At 43.4% G+C, this 19,867-nt stretch overlaps 1 protein-coding gene across 1 annotated transcript in view; it reads left to right on the forward strand.

Moving 5' to 3' along the window:
• Positions 1-19,867, forward strand: part of NRDE2 (NRDE-2, necessary for RNA interference, domain containing) — a 66,035-nt gene that overhangs the window by 36,448 nt on the left and 9,720 nt on the right. The window contains exons 8-11 of the mRNA XM_038746509.1: positions 3,540-3,660; positions 8,503-8,681; positions 12,774-13,160; positions 17,222-18,147. Of these exons, the coding sequence (XP_038602437.1) occupies positions 3,540-3,660; positions 8,503-8,681; positions 12,774-13,160; positions 17,222-18,147 (1,613 nt within the window). The remainder of the gene's footprint in view (positions 1-3,539; positions 3,661-8,502; positions 8,682-12,773; positions 13,161-17,221; positions 18,148-19,867) is intronic.

Consider the following 19,867-nt stretch of genomic DNA (forward strand, 5'->3'; position numbering starts at 1 on the left):
TCCACTTCCTCTCCTTCAGTTCTTTCCTTGAACCCCTTCACTCCCCTGTAACTGCCTTCTCTAAGGTCACAAGTGATCTCTCCCTTGCCAAATCCAATGGCCTCTACTCCATCTTAATCCTCCTGGACCTCACAGATGCCTTTGACCCTGTGGACCACCCTCTTCTCTTTGAAACGTTATCCAACCTTGGCTTCACTTACACTGACCTATCCTGTTTCTCCTCCTATCTCTCTAGCTGCTCCTTCTCAGAATCTTTCACAGACTCCTCCTCTGCTTCTCACCCCCTAACTGTGGGAGTCTCTCAAGGCTCTGTCCTTGTTCCCATCTACACTCACTCCCTTGGGGAACTCACTTGCTCCCGTGGCTTCAACTACCATCTCTTTGTGGATGATTCCCAAATCTACTTCCCCAGTCCTCCTTCTCTGCAGTCTCACATTTTCTCTTGCCTTCCCAGAAACAACATGGTCTAGTGGATAGAGTGTGGACCTGAGAGTCAGAGGACCTTGGCTTCTAATCCCAGCTGCAGCCCTTACCTGCTGTGACCTTGGGCAAGTCACTTCACTTCTGTGTGTCAGTTCCCTCATATGCAAAGTGGGGATTAAATAACTTGTTTTCCCTTGTACTTAAACTCTGAGCCCCATGTGGGACCTAAGTATCATGCATTTACCCCAGCACTTAGCACAGTGCTTGACACACAGTAAGTACTTAACAAATACTATTATTATAATTCAGGATATCTTTATTTGGATGGCACACCGACACCTCAATCTAAACATGTACAAAACAGAACTCCTTGTCTTCCCACCCAAACCCTGTGCTCTCTCTGTCTTTCCCATCACTGTAGGCAATTCCACTATCCTCTGTACTTCACAAGCCTTTAACCTTGGTATTATCCTCTACTCCATTCATTCATTCATTCTTTCATTCATTCATGAGAAGCAGCGTGGCTCAGTGGAAAGAGCACGGGCTTTGGAGTCAGAGGTCATGGGTTCAAATCCTGCCTCTGCCAATTATCAGCCGTGTGACTTTGGGAAACTCATTTAACTTCTTTGTGCCTGTTACCTCATCTGTACGATGGGGATTAAGACTGTGAGCCCCCCTTTGGGACAACCTGATCACCTTGTAACCTCCCCAGTGCATAGAACAGTGCTTTGCACATAGTAAGTGCTTAATAAATGCCATTATTATTATTGTTATTGTTATTATTATTCATTCAGTTGTATTTTTTGAGTGTTTACTGTGTACAAAGCACTGTACTAAGGGCTTGGGAGAATACAATATAACAATAAACAGACACATTCCTGTCCACGATGAGCTCATAGTGTAGAGGGAAGACAGACATTAATATAAATAAATAAAATAGGTAACTTACAGATATGCATATGTGCTGCGGGGTTGGGAGGGAGGATGAATGAAGGGGCAAGTAAAAGTGGTGCAGAAGGGAGTGGGAGGAGAGGAGGGCTTAGTCACTGAAGACTTTTAGGAAGAGATGTGCCTTCAATAAGATTTTCAAGTAGGGAAGAGCAGTTATCTATCTGACAGGAGGGAGAACGTTCCAGGCCAGAGGTAGGATGTGGGCAAGGATTGGCGGCGATGTAGACTAGATCGAGGTACAGAGAGAAGGATAGCATTAGAGGAATGAAGTATGTGGGCTGGGTTGTGATAGGAGAGTAGCGAGGTGAGGTAGAAGGAGTCAAGGTGATTAAGTATTTTAAAGCCAATCATGGTTGGGCAACCACTAGAGTTTCTTGAGGTGTGGGGAAACATTGTCTGAACATTTTTGAAGGAAAATGATTCAGGCAGCAGAATGGAGTATGGACTGGAGTGGGGAGAGACAGGGTGCAGGGAGGTCAGCAAGGAGACTGATACAATAATCAAGGCAGGATAGGATAAGTGCTTGCATTAATGTGGCAGCAGTTTGGACGGAGACTAAGGGGCAGATTTTGGCGATGTTGTGAAGGTAGAAATGACAAAATGTAGTGATGGCTTGAATATGAGGGTGGAATGAGAGAGAGGAGTCAAGGATAGTGCCAAGGTTACAGGCTTGTGAGACAGGAAGGATGGTGGTGCTGTCAACAGTGATGGGAAAGTGAGTCACTAAATCCTATTGATTATCAGGTGTCTCTTTTAGGCCAGGCAGTGACCTGGAAACTATGAATATGTAGGTGGACTTTAAGTTCCTCTTCTAGACTGTAAGCTCTTCTGCTGGATCATGTCTACCAATTGTATTATGCTCTCTAAAGCATTTAATATAGTACTCTGCACAAAGTAACTATTCCGGAAATACTACTGATTGACAGATTTATTTTTTTTTGCCTGCCATTCAGCCAGCTACTGCCTTTTCATTGACTGGTCCCAGTGATGTGCAGGACCCTTTACAAATTCCTTTCATAGAGTGTAGAGACAGTGTATGGATAGACAGAATGTTAGCCCTCATAAACTCAAATCTTCTTTCTGCTTTTTTTTCCCAAATGGTATTCATTAGGCACTTACTGAGTACCAAGTATTGTACTAAACCCTAAGGTAGATAATAAGGTACTCAGATTGGACACAGTCCCTGGGGCTCACAGTCTTAATAGGAGAGACTAGGATTTAATCTCCATTTTATAGAAGAGGAAAACTGAGGAATGGGAAGTTGTGAGTTGCCCAAGGTCAAACTGCAGACAAGTGGCAGTGCCTGGATTAGAATCCAGGTCCTCTGACTCCAAGGCCCATGCTCTTACCACTAGGTAATGCTGCTTCTTGTTTAAGGATTTGATATTTGAGGTTCAAATATCAGTTAGTCTTGCTCTAACCAAATCTATCCAAAATTAGTAAATGGTCAACCTGAATAATTGTATTAATCTCACTGCCTGTGCTGTCCCCGGCTGGCAGCTTGCTGGTTGATGTTAGCATCTTTTTGGTAAAATGTATTCAATATTGCCTTGCTACTTCTAAAATTCTTGCTATCTGTTAACGCCTGATCAGATATTACTTTTGCTCCATTCACTTGGTTTTTCTTTAAGCTAAAAGTTCCTACACTTAGGTTGCCATATAAATTGCCACTTGCCAAAGGAGCCTACAAATTGAACTTGGGTGAATAGATAAGTGACAAGGAGCTGAATTCGCAATCCTGGTCCTCCTGAGACTTTCCAGGGTCCTGTGCATGGGGTTCGTCAGAGCTTCCACTGCCCAAATCTGAGCAGGCATCATGGGGGAAAAGGTTGGAAAATGGTTCCATACACCCTTATTTCTGGGATGACTATTGCAGCCTCGGACATTTGTTGCAAGCCCAGGACTGCTCATCTAACCATGCAGGTCTCTTCCCACCCTGGGCTGCTGCACAGTCTTTTCTGCAGTCTTGCCCCAACACTGAAATACTGAAAACACCTTTCCTCGCTACATGCTCCACCTGGCTCCCAGAACCCTCGTCCGCCACCCGCCTTCTAAGTTTTAAAAAGCTCACATTTTCATATCTGAATTGGAAACTCTTCATGGTTGTCCGGCATCCATGGACATCAACTTTGCCCTGTAACATCTGTGCCTCGTACATTTCTCAGGTGGAATTCTTTGAACCTTTTTGGGACAGTGGAGAGCCTCGGGTAGGAGAAAAAGGAGCAAGAGGCTGGAGAGCGTGGATGCATCAGCAAGAGAGGGGAGGCTGGATCGAGGTCAAGCCTGGTAAGCCACTCAGTTATTTTGATGAGGGGGCTGTCAATGATTGATTCATTTTTTTCCCCTCTGTCATTTGTGATATACACTGCTGTTTGTCAGTAGGCTGAGAACACTCCCCTAACTTCTAAATGTCAAAATGCAAGAAGGTAGGAGCAAGTACAGGGTGTTTCTTCTCATTCCGTCACGTGTTTGAAGCCGTAAAAGTCGGTTAGTCGACTAACATTCCTGTGGTGAATTACAAATTTGAGATTTAAGTTTCTTTCCAGAATAAGTTACTTTCATGTATCCTTTTATAGATGGTTCCTGAAGAATGTGTAACCTTCTTGCTAGCTTTCTTTCTATTTTTAGAGTATATTTAAGGCAGCCTTTTTTGTTCCCTTTGCAGCTCACAAGCTGACAGATCGTTTAAAAATATTTGCCTTTTTAGGAATATTATAAAAATAATTATTAGGTGGCATTTATAGAACACTCATTCTCAGTGACCCTACCTAGGGTACTTTAAAAACTTAATCTGAGGTAGCAAAGTACATGAAGATATGGCTTCTTCTGAAAGGTACCCAGTACCTACTGCTTGCAGCTGTTCACTGACTCAGTCAGTTGTTTTTACTGAGTGCTTATCATGTGCAGAGCACTGTATTAAGCGCTTGGGAGAGTGCAGTTTAACAATAAACGGACACATTCCCTGCCTACACCGAGCTTACAGTTTAGAGGGGGAGACAGATATTAATATAAATATATAAATTACAAATAAGTACATAAGTGCTGTGGGGCTAGGCGGGTGGGGAGCAAGTCAAGGTGACACCGAAGGGAGTGGGTGAAGAGGAAAGGAGGTCTTCATCAGGAAAGACTTCTGAGGAGATGTGCCTTCAGAAAAGCTTTGAAGAGGGGGAGATTAGGATGGTATGAGAAGTGGAGATTGATAACCTCCATCTGGAGGAATATGGAGGCATTATTGGAGGCAGAATGGAGTAAGTCATGAGGACAAATACCTCTCCTAGGGAAAAGGGCCTAGGACCATCATCACCACTTATGGCTTTATATCTTTCTTTGTACTTATCCTATCCCACCTTGACTATTGCATCAGCATCCTTGCTGACTTCTCTGCCTCCTTCCTCTCCCTACTCCAGTCCATACTCCTGCTGCTTGGATTATTTTTCTAAACAATTCAGTGCATATTTCCTCACTCCTTAAGAACCTCCAATGATTCCCATCCACCTCCACATTGAACAGAAACTCCTTAACCACTACTTTTAAGGCACTCAGTCACCTTGCCCCCTCCTATGTCATCTCACCAATTTCCTTCTACAATTCAGCCTGCTCGCTTTACTCCTCTAGTGCCAGTTTACTCACTGTATCTTGATCTCAACTCTCTTGCTGGCAACCTCTCGCCCATATCCTGGCTCTGGTCTGGAATTCCCAATTTGATAGGCCACCACATTCCCCACCTTCAGAGCCTCGTTAAAATCACATCTTCAAAAGGCCTTCGCAGACTAAGCCTTCATTTCCCCTGTTCCCTCTCCCTTCTCCATTGCCCTTACACTTGGATTTGAATCCTTTAAGCACTGACACTGCAAACTAAACGTATCCAAAACAGAACTCCTTATGTTCTCTACAACCTCTCCTCCTTCAGTCTTTCCCTTCACTATAGACACTACCACTATCCTATCTCACAAGGTTGTAACCATGGCTTTATCGTCTACTAATCTCATTCAACCCACATATTAAATCTATCACCAAATCCTGTTGGTTGAATCTTCACTACATCACTAAAATTCACCCTTTCCGCTCCATCAAAACTACTACTTCCCCGATCCAAGCACTTATCTTGTATCCCCTTCACTACTGAATTCCGCAGCCTTCTTCCTGACCTCTCTGTTTCTGTCTTTCCCAACTATGGTTCATGTTTCACTCTGCTGCTCTCTGGTTCATTTGTCTGAGAACACATTCAGTCCATATCTCCCCATTCCTCAAGAACCTCCAGTGGTTGCTCACACACCTCCACATTAGATAGAAACTCCTTACCATCGACTTTAAAGCATCTAATCAGCTCGCCCCCTCCTATTTCAGCCCTACCTGCACACTTACCCCACTAGCACCTGCTTGCTCATGGTGCTTCACAGCCTGCCACTGTCTCCACCTTCAAAACCTTCTTAAGATCACATCTCCTTTAAGAGGCCTTGCCTGATTAAGCCCTTTTCTCCTTGATTCCCCCTCCCTTCTGTGTCACCTTTGTGGTTGAATCTGTACTCTTTGAGCACATGATATCCACTCCACCCTCAGCCCCACCACCTTTATGTACATATTTGTAATTTGTTTTGTGTAATTATTGTCTGTCTCCCTCTCTAGATTGTAAGGTCCTTGTGGGCAGGGGATGAGTCTACAAATTTTGTTGCATTGTATTCTGTCAAACACTTAGTACAGTAGAGAAACAGTGTGACCTAATGGATAATGCGTGGGTTTGGGAGTCAGAAGCACCTGGGTTCTAATCCCAGCTCCACCACTTGGTGGTAAATGACCTTGGACAAGTCACTTAACTTCCCTGTGCCTCAGCTACCTCATCTGCAACAGATTGGGATTAAGACTGTGAGTCCTATGTGGGATGGGACTGTGTCCAACCCTCTGTGCTGTACCTAAGCTCTCAGTACAGTACCTGACGCATAGTAAGCACTTAACAAATACGATCATTATTATTATGATTATGCACACAATCAGTTTTTCTTGTTTGTTTACTTTGTGGTATTTAAGTGCTTACTCTGCTAGGCACTGCACTAACTCCTGGAGTAGATACGTGTCAGGTTGGACACGGTCCCTGTCCCTCATGGGATTCACAGTCTTAATCCCCATTCTACAGATGACATAACTGAGGTACAGAGAAATGAAGTGACTTGCCCAAGGTCACACAGTAGACAGCAGAGCAGGATTAGAACCCATAACCTTCTGATTACCAGGCCCATACTCTTTCCACTAGACCACATTGCTTCAGTCAATCAGTGGTAGATACCATTGGTTGATTGATTCATTAGGGAAATGGGCTACAAAATCTGGGTGAAGTTCAGTAGGGACAAAGAACAACTAATGTAATGGGGAAAGACTGGCTAGGCATAAGCACAGGAGAAAAATACTTCAGAATCATAATCAGTGACAAGCTCTCCATGAGTCAGCAGTGCATTGTGGTATTTAAAGAAGTTCACATGTTCCTGGGCTTTATAAACAGTGTGATGTGTAACAGTTGGGAAGTAATCCTCTTATTATTTTCAGCACTGATCAGACCGTTATTAGAGAATTGTGTTTAGTTTCGGGCATCATGCTTTGAAAAAGTTGTAGGAAAATTGGAGAGGGTATAGATAAGGAGTAATGAAATATGATCAAAGAGTTGAAGAATAGATTCCATGAGGAAAGAGCATAGGGATTGGGCCCATTTAGTCTGGAGAAGGGAAGATTAAGGGGTGATTTAATTCTTTTTAAGTTTATGAAGGGTTTCTATGGGAAAAGTGCTGACCTGTTCTCCGTGTTTACTGAGGGCTAAGCTCTCCTTCATGACTATTGAGAAGCAATGTGGTCTAGTGGCTAGAGCATGGGCCTGGGAGGAAGAAGGACCTGGGTTCTAATTCTGGCTCTGCCATTTGTTTGCTGTGACCTTGGGTAAGTCATTTAACTTCTCTATGCCACAGTTTATATGTAAACTGTGGATTAAGATGGTGAGCCCCATGTGGGACATGGACTGTGTCTAATCTGAGTAACTTTTATCTACTCAGTGCTTAATATAGTGACTGGCACATAGTAAGGGCTTAACAAATACCATTAAGAAAAAAAAGGCAAGAGAAAATGGGGTTAAATAAGCAGAAGAGGCATCAGAAGGTCATAATTAACTGGCAGGGTGATAGAACACCGATAAAGGCTGATGATAGTTAAAGAAACAAATGGACATTATGGATTGTTTTGCCCTCCACCTGTGTGAATGCAGGGGGCTGGGCCAAGACACCCTATCCTTTCCAGTTTTATTATTTTATAGTTCTGTGACATTTAAGAAGCTACATCTTATTCCTGGGTCTGATGAGTGTGATGACTACCCAGGGCAGGTCTGTATTCAGGAGCCCTCTTGTTAAAGCGCTTACTAAGTGTCAAACACTGTTCTAAACGCTGGTGTAGGTACAAGTTAATTAGGTTGGACACAGTCTCTGTTCCACATGGGGCTCCCATTCTAAGTAGGAGGAAGAATAGGTTATGAATCCCCATTTTACAAGCTGAGGAAACAGAGGCACCGAGATACTAAATAATTTGCTCAAGGTCACACAGCAAGCAATTGTCCGAGTCCGGATGAGAACTCAGGTCCTCTGACTGTCATACCTGTGATCTTTCCCCTAGACTACACTGCTTTAGGAGAAGAGTACTGACGTAAGAGTAGCAAGACTTTTGGAGCTTCTCTAGCCTTATTCTTCTTGCTTTTGGTATGTGCAGCAAAACTTTGGGTCAGAATATTTGGCATTGAGATGCTGTTCAAACTAATTTATTCTTCCTCCTTTTCACTCAGATCTGCAGGGTACTTTAAATGGAAATTTGCAAATGATTCATTATTGAGCCTGTTCTAATTGAGAAAAAATAAAATGAATTATCGGATGTCTTGAATTGACTGCACATTTCCCAACAAGTCTAAATGAGCAGAGCTGAAAATCAATTCACAGGCTACAAGTGCTGATGCCACTGGCCAAAAAAATTCCAATATCTTTTAAAAGTCAAATCAATCTTAGTATGTGACCTGGAGTTGCACTGTAGGGTACTGGTCATTTCAGTTTTATTTGCTTAAAAGCTAAGTGTGTAATTACATTGAGTTTTTCGGTTTTTGTCTAGATGAGGATGAAGATGATGATCCAGAAGAAGATGATGAAGAAATAAAGGATAAAACTCTACCCAAGTGGCAGATCTGGTTAAATGTTGAACGTTCTCGTGAACTAAGACACTGGCTACCCTGGCGCCCAGACAAAACCAAAAAGCAGACTGATGAGGACTGCGAAGACCCAGAGAGGCAGGTAAAAATTCCATCAAGAATTTGGGGACACCTTTTTTTTTTTTCCTTTTTTTCCTAATTTCCATTCAGTTCTATCCTTCTGAAGAAAAGTCTGTGGATGTTCCATAGAGTATTTTTGACAGACTTGGGTGATTCGCTATGCAGTTTCAGAGTTGGCTTTACTCAGTATTGACTCAAAGCAATCAGCATCTGGTGACCAATCCACAACCAGGGTGAAGTGTGCAATTACTGGCCTCTATTCCTGCTCCCGGGTCTCTGCATTATCAGCTCCATCCTTGTGCAGTGCTGGACAAATGAACGTATTTCCTGACAGCCTCAGAAATATGGCTCAGAATTGAGCTAGCCCAGAAATTGAAAGATGTTTCTTAAGGACTTGGAAAGATCCACCATGACCTACATTCTATCAAAAATTAAGTCTTTGTTGGTTAGGATTCTTTCATTATGTAAGCTGCCCCTCTCACATTTCTTCTGCAGTTTGCCTCCTGCAGAAATACTCCATTTTATTGATTGATAATTAATGTAGGCTCTATTTTCCATATTGACATGATCCAAAACTCCCTGTCAAAAGTGTCCCTTTATCTGCTGAATGATAAAAGGGCATAATTAAATTTGATGCGCACCTTCACCTTTGAAAGAGGCTTCCACTGTATCACAGTTTGCTGTCATTTGGGATCATTTTCTAAGTGATTGTGGTTCAGATGCAAACATCAGAAACCCTGACTTAGGGGAGATGAACAAAAGGGCAGGCTCTTCTGACTTGGGAAGACTCCCCTGACCCCAACGCCATCACATCCCACAGAAAGCCTGATCCTGAAGTCTTACAAATAGACCGACTTGTCTTTCTGTCAAGCCTGGATTGCAAGTGCTTTCATATGGAAAAGTAAGAATAGGTGTTCTCAACCAGGGCAGTGTACCACAGTCTGCTAGCTTCCTTTCTTAAGTATGCAGATGCAATTTTAGGGGCTCCAAGCTGAAAGAGAAGCCAGTGAAGGAGACTAAAGGAGTCTACAGTCCCTCTTACCTAACTTTGCTATCTCCTATTACAACCTAATCCACACACTTCTCTCCGCTAACACCAACCTACTCTTGATCTCATCTATCCCTGCCACCAACTCCTTGCTCACATTCTCCCTTTGGCCTGGAAGTCCCTTCCCCTTCATATCTGACAGACCACCACCCTCTCCACCTTCAAATCCCTCCTAAAGTCACATCTCTTCCATGAGACCTTCCCCAAGTAACACATTTCCTCTCTCCCCTCTGTGTCAATTATGCACTTGGCTGTGTTGTTATTATTGTTATTATTTAAGTGCATACTATGTGTCAAACACTCTTCTAAGTGCTGGCAAGTTAATCAGGTTGGACACAGGCCCAGTCTCATATGGGGCTCACAGTTTAAGTAGGAGGGAGAACAGGTATTGAGTCCCCATTTTACAGTTGAGGAAACTGGCACACAGAGACATTAAGTGACTTGCCCAAGGTCACACAGCAGACAAGTGGCAGAGTCAGGATTAGAACCCAGCTCCTTATTTTCCGACCCATGCGCTTTCCAGTAGACCATGCTGCTTCCTTTATGCACGTTGATGCTCACCTCAGCCCCATATTACTTATGTAAATATTCTTATCCTTTTTTATTTCCCCTGTCCCTAATCTACTTTAATGCCTCCCTCTCCCTGTAGACCCTAAGGGCCTTGTGGGCAGGGATTTCCTCTGCCAACTTTGTTGTGCTGTACTTTCCCAAGCGCTTAGTACAATGTTCTATACACTATAAACGTTCAATAAATACCATTGCTTGATTGATGGATGTGTACTTTTGCATCAAGAAAAGAGGGTTTGGAGAGGTGATAGTTTGATATAAATGGGGTGGTTCAGAGTAGCAATAATAATACTATTTGTTAAGCACTTCTCTGAGCCAAAAACTCTACTTAGTGCTGGGGTCAATGATAATCAGGTTGGACCCAGTGCTTGTACAACACGGGGTTCACAGTCTAAATGGGAGGGAGAACAGGTATTCCCCATTTTACAGATGAGGAAACTGAGGCACAGAGAAGATAAGTGACTTGTCCAAAGTCACACAGCACTCAAATGGCAGAGCTTTGATTGGAACCCAGGGCCTCTGTCACCCGCCCTATGCTCTTTCCACTAGGCCATGCTGCTTCTCCAAGGGTATGTAGGACATGGTGGAAGTAAAGACCAAGTTCCTTGAAGTGAGGTTCATTCATTCAATCATTTATTGAGCACTTACTGTGTGCAGAGCACTGTACTAAGAGCTTGGAAAGTACAGTTCGGCAACAGACAGACAAGGTGTAAGTGAAGAGGCAGGTTAGAGGAGGAGGTGATCAGGTAATGGTAGGTCAGAGTTTGTGAGATTAGAGGTAGACCATGTTCCTAGGTGATTAGATCTGGTGTGTGTCCATGCTGGTGGGTAATTGGGGTGGGATGAAGCGTGAGTTCAAAGTTGAGAAGTGAAAGAAAACTGTTTTATAGTCAGAGTGCTCATCAGCAAGAATCAGAAAAGGAGGAGTAGGAAAGTGAGAAGAGAAGAGCATCAGAATCTATAAAAAAAATTGCAAAAGTGGGACCAGTTGATGGTACATGACAGTAACTAATAGCTACAGAGGGTGGTCAAGGTGGACAATGTGTTATTAGAAGGAAGAGAAAGAAAAAGGAGGGCCTGGGAGGGCAGAAAAGCAACATTCTATGGGGTGAAGAGCAGCCTGAGTCCTCTCCCAATCCCCTTGGGAGTGGAAAGGTGAGTGAGAGAAAGTGGCAGGGGAGACAGTGTCATTTGGTGAGAGCCAGGTTTCCGTCTTGGCAAGAATGAGGAGTGAGCAAGCTAGGGTCCATATTACCTGGATGTGACCTGTTGTTACAGATTGGGCGATTGCCAAATCAGATTTTGACAATTTGTGGTTATGGCAGTGGTCGTTTTGAAAATTCAGAATTACTTGAGCAAATCAGGAATGGGAATTTCTGTGGCTTTGAGCCACTACTGTCATGTGAGGCTTTATCTCCCATTATCAGATCAATTCTCACTACTCAGAGTAGTAGTTGGAATAGCATTGTGACTGTAAGGTTATGTCCACCATCCACTGAAGCTAACTTTGAGCATCTGGAGTATTAACCAGAAAAAAGCATGTGAGCCCATAATGGAGTACTTTAGAATTTAGGGCTAGGGCTAGATGGATGTCCAGGAGGGCTACCAATGCACCGTTCCTTCAAACATATTGTTGCCTTTGTTGAAAACAGTTCCTGGGCTGGGAGGGCCATTGGTCTGAACTAGTTACAGCATTGTTGATCCAGCTGTCATGTTCCTGCCCTGTCCTCCTCTCTTGGCTGAGAGCAGCCAGCGATGAAGGCCCCATTTACAATGGAGTCATGAGGAGGGAGGGTATGTGAATGAGTGTAGTGGCAGTGCAGCAGCTTGAAGGGAAATGGTTCTTAAAAACTTTGCCCTTTCCACCACTGAGGCTCAAACAGATGGTCATAGTGACTCATGCAGAGGCCACATAGTCCTTAGTTTGGAAAACATCCTGTTAAATCAATTACCGTGTCCTAGAGGGATCTTGAAAATGCTATTAATGGAGTCCATTAACTGCAATTTCTTTCTCCATTCACTTATGTTTCATTTATCTGGTTTTAAGCATGCATTTTGATTTCTTTATGCAGCTTTGCTCAAGACACTATAAATAGGAATGTTTTGTATTTTCTTGGGCATAATTAAAATCAGGTACAAATTGAAACTTATCAAAATAGCTGCAGGAACCATTTTGTTTCAAAACATCTCTTGTGAGGTTTTAAATACCCATCAAAGTGATTTTTAAGCATTTGGCACAACTTGTTCATTTTCTTTCCTTCCTAATTTCAAAGTGCTGCTAACAATGCTGCTCATTTTCTTAAGGGCTTCCTACAGTGAGGCTTGCAGTTTCTGTTCATGTTATGAGAAAACCCGGCAATTGTCTCAAACATTTTTGTGATTTGGTTAATGTTGGATCATCAGGTCCATTCTTATGAAAGTAGTTTTGAATAACCATTGGAGAGGTGGAGTGAAATCTTGAATATGTAACTCACTGGTCCTTTATTGACCCCTTTGCAGGTATTATTTGATGATCTTGAGGAGTCTTTGATCCAACTCTCTAGCCCGGAGCTCAAATTTCAGCTGATTATTTCATTTCTGCAATTCTTGGGAGTCCCTTCCAAATATGAGCTCTCTACTTCGTGCCTCTATCTTGCAATGGATGAAAGCAGCGTCTTTGAAAATGGACTTTCCGATGACAAGCCGCTGACTTCCCTTGACCTACTGTTTTCTGGAGTTAGTTGCATAGGCCACATGGACGTGATGAACAGAAGGCAACAACTCATGGGCCATTGTAGAGAAGGAGAGGAGTTCATTCAGAATGTCTTCTGTGTAATATTGCCTCTGTTCTCAGGAACTGAAAGATCTCATCTCTGCTTCTCTTGGTTACAGTATGAAATATCTAAGGTAACCCGAACTCTTATTCATTGATCCTGTGACTTTCTTATTCCTTCTTGGTTAAATTTTACATTTCTCTCATGCATTATTTGTGTTGCTTCTTATGAATATCAGTGGTTTTTCCCCTCAGTCATAGGCAGTTCTCTGCTTTTTTCTATTTGAAGTTCATTCATTCATTCAGTCGTATTTATTGAGTGCTTATTGTGTGCAGAGCACTGTATTAAACGCTTGGGAAGTACAGATTGGCAGCATATAGAGACGGTCCCTACCCAACAACAGGCTCACAGTCACAGAGAGAAGCAGCGTGGCTCAGTGGAAAGAGCACGGGCTTGGGAGTCAGAGGTCACGGGTTCTAATCCCGGCTCCACCACTTGTCAGCTGTGTGACTTTGGGCAAGTCACTTAACTTCCCTGTGCCTCAGTTACCTCATCTGTAAAATGGGGATTGACTGAGCCCCAAGTGGGACAACCTGATCACCTTGTATCCCCCCAGTGCTTAGAACAGTGCTTGGTACATAGTAAGCGTTTAACAAATACCATTATTATTATTATTATTATTATTATAAGGGGTAGACAGACCAAAAAAAAAAACAGTAGACAGGTGTCAATACCAACAGAATAAATAGAATTATAGCTATATATGCATCATTAATAAAATATAGTAATAAATTTGTACGGATATACACAAGTTTAGGAATAAGTGGTACACTTGTTAATGTGTTCACTCTTTTAATGATTAGGCTTGTGTGATGACATGATCGGTTAGCATGTAGTATTTCTCTTAGAGTAGAAGTAGAGATTTTCTTTTTCTTCTGATTTCTATCCAAACCTTGCTAAACGTCCATCTGAAATGAGACAGGCCTGCCCTCTGCTGGTAACCGTAGGTATTGACTTTTGGGAAAACAAGGTACATATTTTATTCCCAAATTGTATTTTTAAATTTGTGGCTTTCAAAGAATCCTGCTTACCAAATTTTACTTGATCTATGAGATTGTTTATAGAGGGCTCATCAAGAAACAGTATTTCAACTCTTAATTCTAGTGATTGATGCCTTAGACACTGCCTCTACTCTGACATCTTGATCCACCCTATCACATCCACTAGATGTCATCATCCCTGATCACTGTATAATCTCTAAACTCACCAACTCTGAAATCCCTTTTTCCACATTAACCGCATTACATGCCTTCTGTCCCAAACACCTCCTGTGGTAAACTGCCCTCTCCTCCCACAGAGACCTTCAATCTCGTGATTCCTTTCATTTATGCCAGACCATCATGCCACATTTGGGCTTTCTACCTAACTTGGTGCATAAATCCGTCCCTGTTCCACCATCAATCTTGTACACACCCCCAGCTCTGTATCACCCCCACAGTACACGCCATCCACTCATGTGTTCGCATTGTGGAGCACACAGTCCTGGCACCAGATTGACCTTAATGGTTTGAAATTCATCCTCACTTATTACTCTGCCTTTTCCTCTGCTCAGCAACACTTCTCCTCCCTTACCGATCCCCTTGCACTGCTCCCATCAACTGTTCCTGACTTTCAACCCCCTCCTTAAAGCCCCAGTGTTTTCATATTCCTCCTCTCTCATCCCAGTGATAATAATAATAAATAATAATAATAGTAATAATGGTGTTAAGCGCTTACTATGTGCCAAGCACTGTTCGAAGCGCTGGGGTAGGTACAAGGTAATCAGGTTGTCCCATGTAGGGCTCACAGTCTTAATCCCCATTTTACAGATGGGGTAACTGAGGCCCAGTGAAGGGACTTGCCCAAAGTTACAGCTGATAAGTGGTGGAGCCGGGATTAGAACGCATGACTTCTGACTCCCAAAGCTGGTGCTCTTTCCACTAAGCCACATTGCTTCTCCAACTACTTCCCCAACTACCCCTGCTGCTTCCCCCCTAACCAGTGATCTTGCCAACTACTACATTAACAAAATTGAAACCAAAGGATGAACTTCACTAGTTCCTTTCAGGCCCACGTCCACTCTCTCATCCTTCCTGGCCATCTTTCCAGAGGAGAACTCCCACCTGCTTTCAAAATTGACCCCCTCTATCTGCACCCTCGACCCCATTCTCTTCTACCTTATAAAAATACTTGGATCCATGCTTCCTTCCTCCCTGATGCCCAGCTTCAACCACTGTCTCCCCAATGACTCTTTCCCCTCTGCTTTCAAGCAGACCCATGCAGTCTCTCTCCTAAGAAAAACATTTTGTCAACTTCACTGCACCATCCAGCTATCACTTCTCTCTTCTACCATTCATGTCCAAACACCCTTGAACAGGTTGTTTGCACCTGCTGCTTTCATTTCCTCTCCAACTATCCCCTGAACCCTCTATTATCTAATTTCTGCTCCCTCCACTCCACTGAAACTGCTCTCTTCAAAGTCACCAGAAACCACATATAACGGTCTTTACTCCATCCTAATTCTCCTCAACCTCTCAGCAGGCCCTGACACACTATGGGCCACCCCGTCCTCTGGAAGCATCATATAACCCTGGTTTCTCTGACACAGTCCTCGTCTGGTTCTTCTTCTACCTCTCTGGAGGCTCCTTCTCAGTCTCATTTGCCAGCTTTTTCACTCCTTAACTATGGGTACCCCTCAAACCTCCATTTTAAGTCCTCTTCTATTTTCATTCTAGATCCACTTCCTTGGGAAGCCAATTCACTCTTATTCACTCTCACAGCATCATGCTGTGCATAGATGATTCTCAAATCTGCTTCATTAACTTCTCTCTCCGTCTTTGTAATCTTGCATCTTCTCCTTCCTCCATGACATCTCCACATAGGTGCCCAACTGACACCTTAAGCTCAACAGGTCCAAGACTGAACTCTTTACCTTCCCCTCCAAATCCTTTCCTCCCCTTAACTGTTGATAATACTACCATCATCCCAACTCTCAAGCCTGCACTCATGGCCTTATCCTTGACTCCTCTCTCTCCCCTGTCAGTCACCAAATCCTGTTTTTTTTTTTCTTTACAAGACCTCCAGAATCCCATCCCTTTCTCCGTATTCAAACTGCCCCCTCACTGGTCCAAGCATTTGTCATATCCAGAGTTGACTACTGCATCAGCCTCCTTGGCTCCAGTTCACACTTCTGCTGGTGCCCAGATGTTTCTCCAGAACGCTGTTTTGCATACATCTCCCTACTCCAAAATCCTCCAATGGTTACCCATTCCTCTCCTCATCCAGCCGAAGCCCCTGACTATTGGCTTCAAGGAACTCCTGTCAACTCTTTCCCTTTCCCACGTATGCTCACTCCTCTCCCACTCCAGTTTATCTGGCATGCTTTGCTCCTCCAAAGCCGACCTACTCACTGGACCTTGTTTTCATCTCTCTTGCCACCGATCCCTTGCTTACAGCATCTCTCCTGTCTGCACTCTCTCTTTCCCTTCACATCCTGCTCACCTCATCTTCAAAACCCTTATACATCACACTATTTCCAGGAGGCCTTCCTTGATTAACTTCTCATATCCCCCATTGTTTTTCCCCAGGTATTGCCACCCCAGTACTTCCGTGTCACTCAAACACTTGGGTTCTTTACCCCCTTCCCATCAACCCCCTTTATATTATGCACATATTTTTAAACACTTTTGCTTCTCCCTGGCTATAATTTATTTTATTTTCTGTTTTTCTCACTAGACTTTAAGTTATTCCAGGTTAGGAATCATATCTATTAGCTCTATTGTCCTGTCCTAAAGTACTCTGTACAGTGCTGTGCACAAAGTAACCTCTGAAACGTTTTCCCTGATTTACATGCTAAATTCATTCATTCATTCATTCGTATTTATTGAGCGCTTACTGTGTGCAGAGCACTGTACTAAGTGCTTGGGAAGTACAAGTTGGCAACATATAGAGACGGTCCCTACCCAACAGTGGGCTCACAGTCTAGCTAAATGAAAGACTGCTTATTCTATCTGAGGTAGAGCGACTATCCGAACACCAAAGGACAAGAGAGGTAATAGAGGTGATTTGTATGTTCTATGTGAACTTTATGATATTTAAGGAATTTCAGTCGAAAGTGGTACCATTTTCAGTTTTGTCCCCCTCTTTTGCCTATAGGTCACATGGAATCTCCAAATTAAAAACAAGAAAAAACTGAAGTTCCAAGGAAAAAAATGCAAAAAGCTAGCCAAGAATCTTCTTAAGGAACCTGAGAACAGAAACAACCTCTCCCTCTGGAAACAGTTTGCCCATCTAGAATGGTTACTTGGGAACACAGAAGATGCTAGAAAAGTTTTTGATACAGCAATCAGCATGATAGGAACAGAAAAATTAAAAAATTCAAGTCTTTGTGACCTGAGCCTGCTTTATGCCCAACTCGAAGCGGAGCTGTTGGAGAATCTAGACGGAACTGTCACTTCCCGTGCAGTTCACATCCTAACACACTTGACTGAAAACGGACCATTTAGGCCTTATTCTGGACAGGTGCTAGCAGTGAACATCTTGAAAGCCCGCAAGGCCTACGAACATGCCCTTCATAGCTGTTGGAGCACAAATTTGGTTTCTGACTCTTCACCTAATTGTCCGAGTCTTCTGGTTAGTTTGGTTGGCTGTTTTGCAGTTTTCCAATATTTGACAGTAGGGATTGATGCTGCTGTGGTGATATACAAACAGACTTCCGAAAAACTGAAAGAACTGGTTTCAGAGAAATTCCCAAGCCCAGGAGAAGGCCTAGGAGTCACTGGCCTCACCCGTGTTCTTGAAACTGTCACACTTATGCATACAAACCTACTCAGGTATCACATGAAAGTTAGTATTTACCCCCTGAATCCTTTGCGAGAGGCACTCACGGAGGCTATAAAGCTGTATCCAGGCAACCATGCTCTTTGGAGGTCATATATACATATCCAAAACAAGTCTCATAGTGCTAGCAAGACAAGAAGATTTTTTGATGATATCAACAGGTCTACTAAATCTCTGGAGCCAATGTTGTTTGCAATCCAAGCTGAGAAAATGAGAAAGAAGTTGGTGGAAACTGTTCAAAGGTAACGCGACAGCATTTGAAGTCTGACCAGGATGATAAATTGTAAAGTTGGGAAATGTATATTGTCATGATTTTGTTACTCTTTAACTTTTCATTAGCAGTACCAAAGCCTTATATTCTCATAACTCAGAAGCTAAACTCTTTAGGGTGTATTAACCCTGATGGTTGAAGTGGTCAATGTGTTACTGAAACCTTTCCACCAGGTGTATATGTAAAGCCTGTCCTGGGCTCTGCTGCTTGTGTGCTTTTTTAACTGTCAGTTGATCAGTTGTATTTAATGAGCACTTACTTTGTGCAGAGTACTAAACTAGGTGCTTGGGAGAGTACAGTATAACAGAGTTGGTAGTCATGCTCCCTGCCCACAATGAGTTTACAATCTAGAGGGTTGATAGACATTAATAGAAATAAATTACAGATGTGTACAAAAGTGTTGGGTGACTGAGGAAGGGGTGAATAAAGGGTGCCAGTCCAAGTGCTAGGGTGAAACAGAAGGGAGAGGGAGAAGAGGAATTGAGGGCTTAGGGAAGGCCTCTTGGAGTTGTGCTTTTAAGAAGGCTTTCAAGGTAGGGAGCATGATTGTTGGCCATAAAGAGGGAGGGCGTTCCAGGCCAGAGGTGGAGCATGAGCGAGAGGTTGGTGGAGAAATAGATGAGATAGAGGTACAGTGAGTATGTTGGCATTAGAGGAGCAAACTGTGGGGGATGGGTTATAATAGCACATAAGGGAGGAGGGAGGGGACAAGGTGATTGAGCGCTTTAAAGCCGACGATGAGGAGTCTGTGTTTGATGTGGAGGTAGATGGGTAAACACTCTAAATGTTTGAGGAGTGGGGAAGCATGGAAGGAATGTTTTGTAGAAAAATGAGCCGGGCAACAGAGTGGAGTACGGACTGGAGTGGGGAGAGACAGGAAACAGGGAGGTCAGCAAGGAAGCTGATGCAGTAATAATAATAATAATAATAATAATATTGTTATTATGGTATTTAAGCTCTTACTATGTGCCATACACTGTACTAAGCGCTGGGGTGGATGCAAGCAAATCGGGTTGTACACAGTCCCATCAATCAATCAATCAATCAATCAATCGTATTTATTGAGCGCTTACTATGTGCAGAGCACTGTACTAAGCGCTTGGGAAGTACAAATTGGCATCACATAGAGACAGTCCCTACCCGATAGTGGGCTCACAGTCTAAAAGGGGGAGACAGAGAACAGAACCAAACATACCAACAAAATAAAATAAGTAGGATAGAAATGTACAAGTAAAATAAATAAATAAATAAATAAACAGAGTAATAAATATGTACAACCATATATACATATATACAGGTGCTGTGGGGAGGGGAAGGCGGTAAGGCGGGGGGATGGAGAGGGGGACGAGGGGGAGAGGAAAGAAGGGGCTCAATCTGGGAAGGCCTCCTGGAGGAGGTGAGCTCTCAGGAGGGCCTTGAAGGGAGGAAGAGAGCTAGCTTGGCGGATGGGCAGAGGGAGGGCATTCCAGGCCCGGGGGATGACGTGGGCCGGGGGTCGATGGCGGGACAGGCGAGAGCGAGGTACAGTGAGGAGATTAGTGGTGGAGGAGCGGAGGGTGCGGGCTGGGCAGTAGAAGGAGAGAAGGGAGGTGAGGTAGGAGGGGGCGAGGTGATGGACAGCCTTGAAGCCCAGGGTGAGGAGTTTCTGCCTGATGCGCAGATTGATCGGTAGCCATTGGAGGTTTTTGAGG

This window comes from Tachyglossus aculeatus, chromosome 1 (genome assembly GCF_015852505.1).
Source record: "Tachyglossus aculeatus isolate mTacAcu1 chromosome 1, mTacAcu1.pri, whole genome shotgun sequence".
NCBI classification, from domain to species: domain Eukaryota; kingdom Metazoa; phylum Chordata; class Mammalia; order Monotremata; family Tachyglossidae; genus Tachyglossus; species Tachyglossus aculeatus.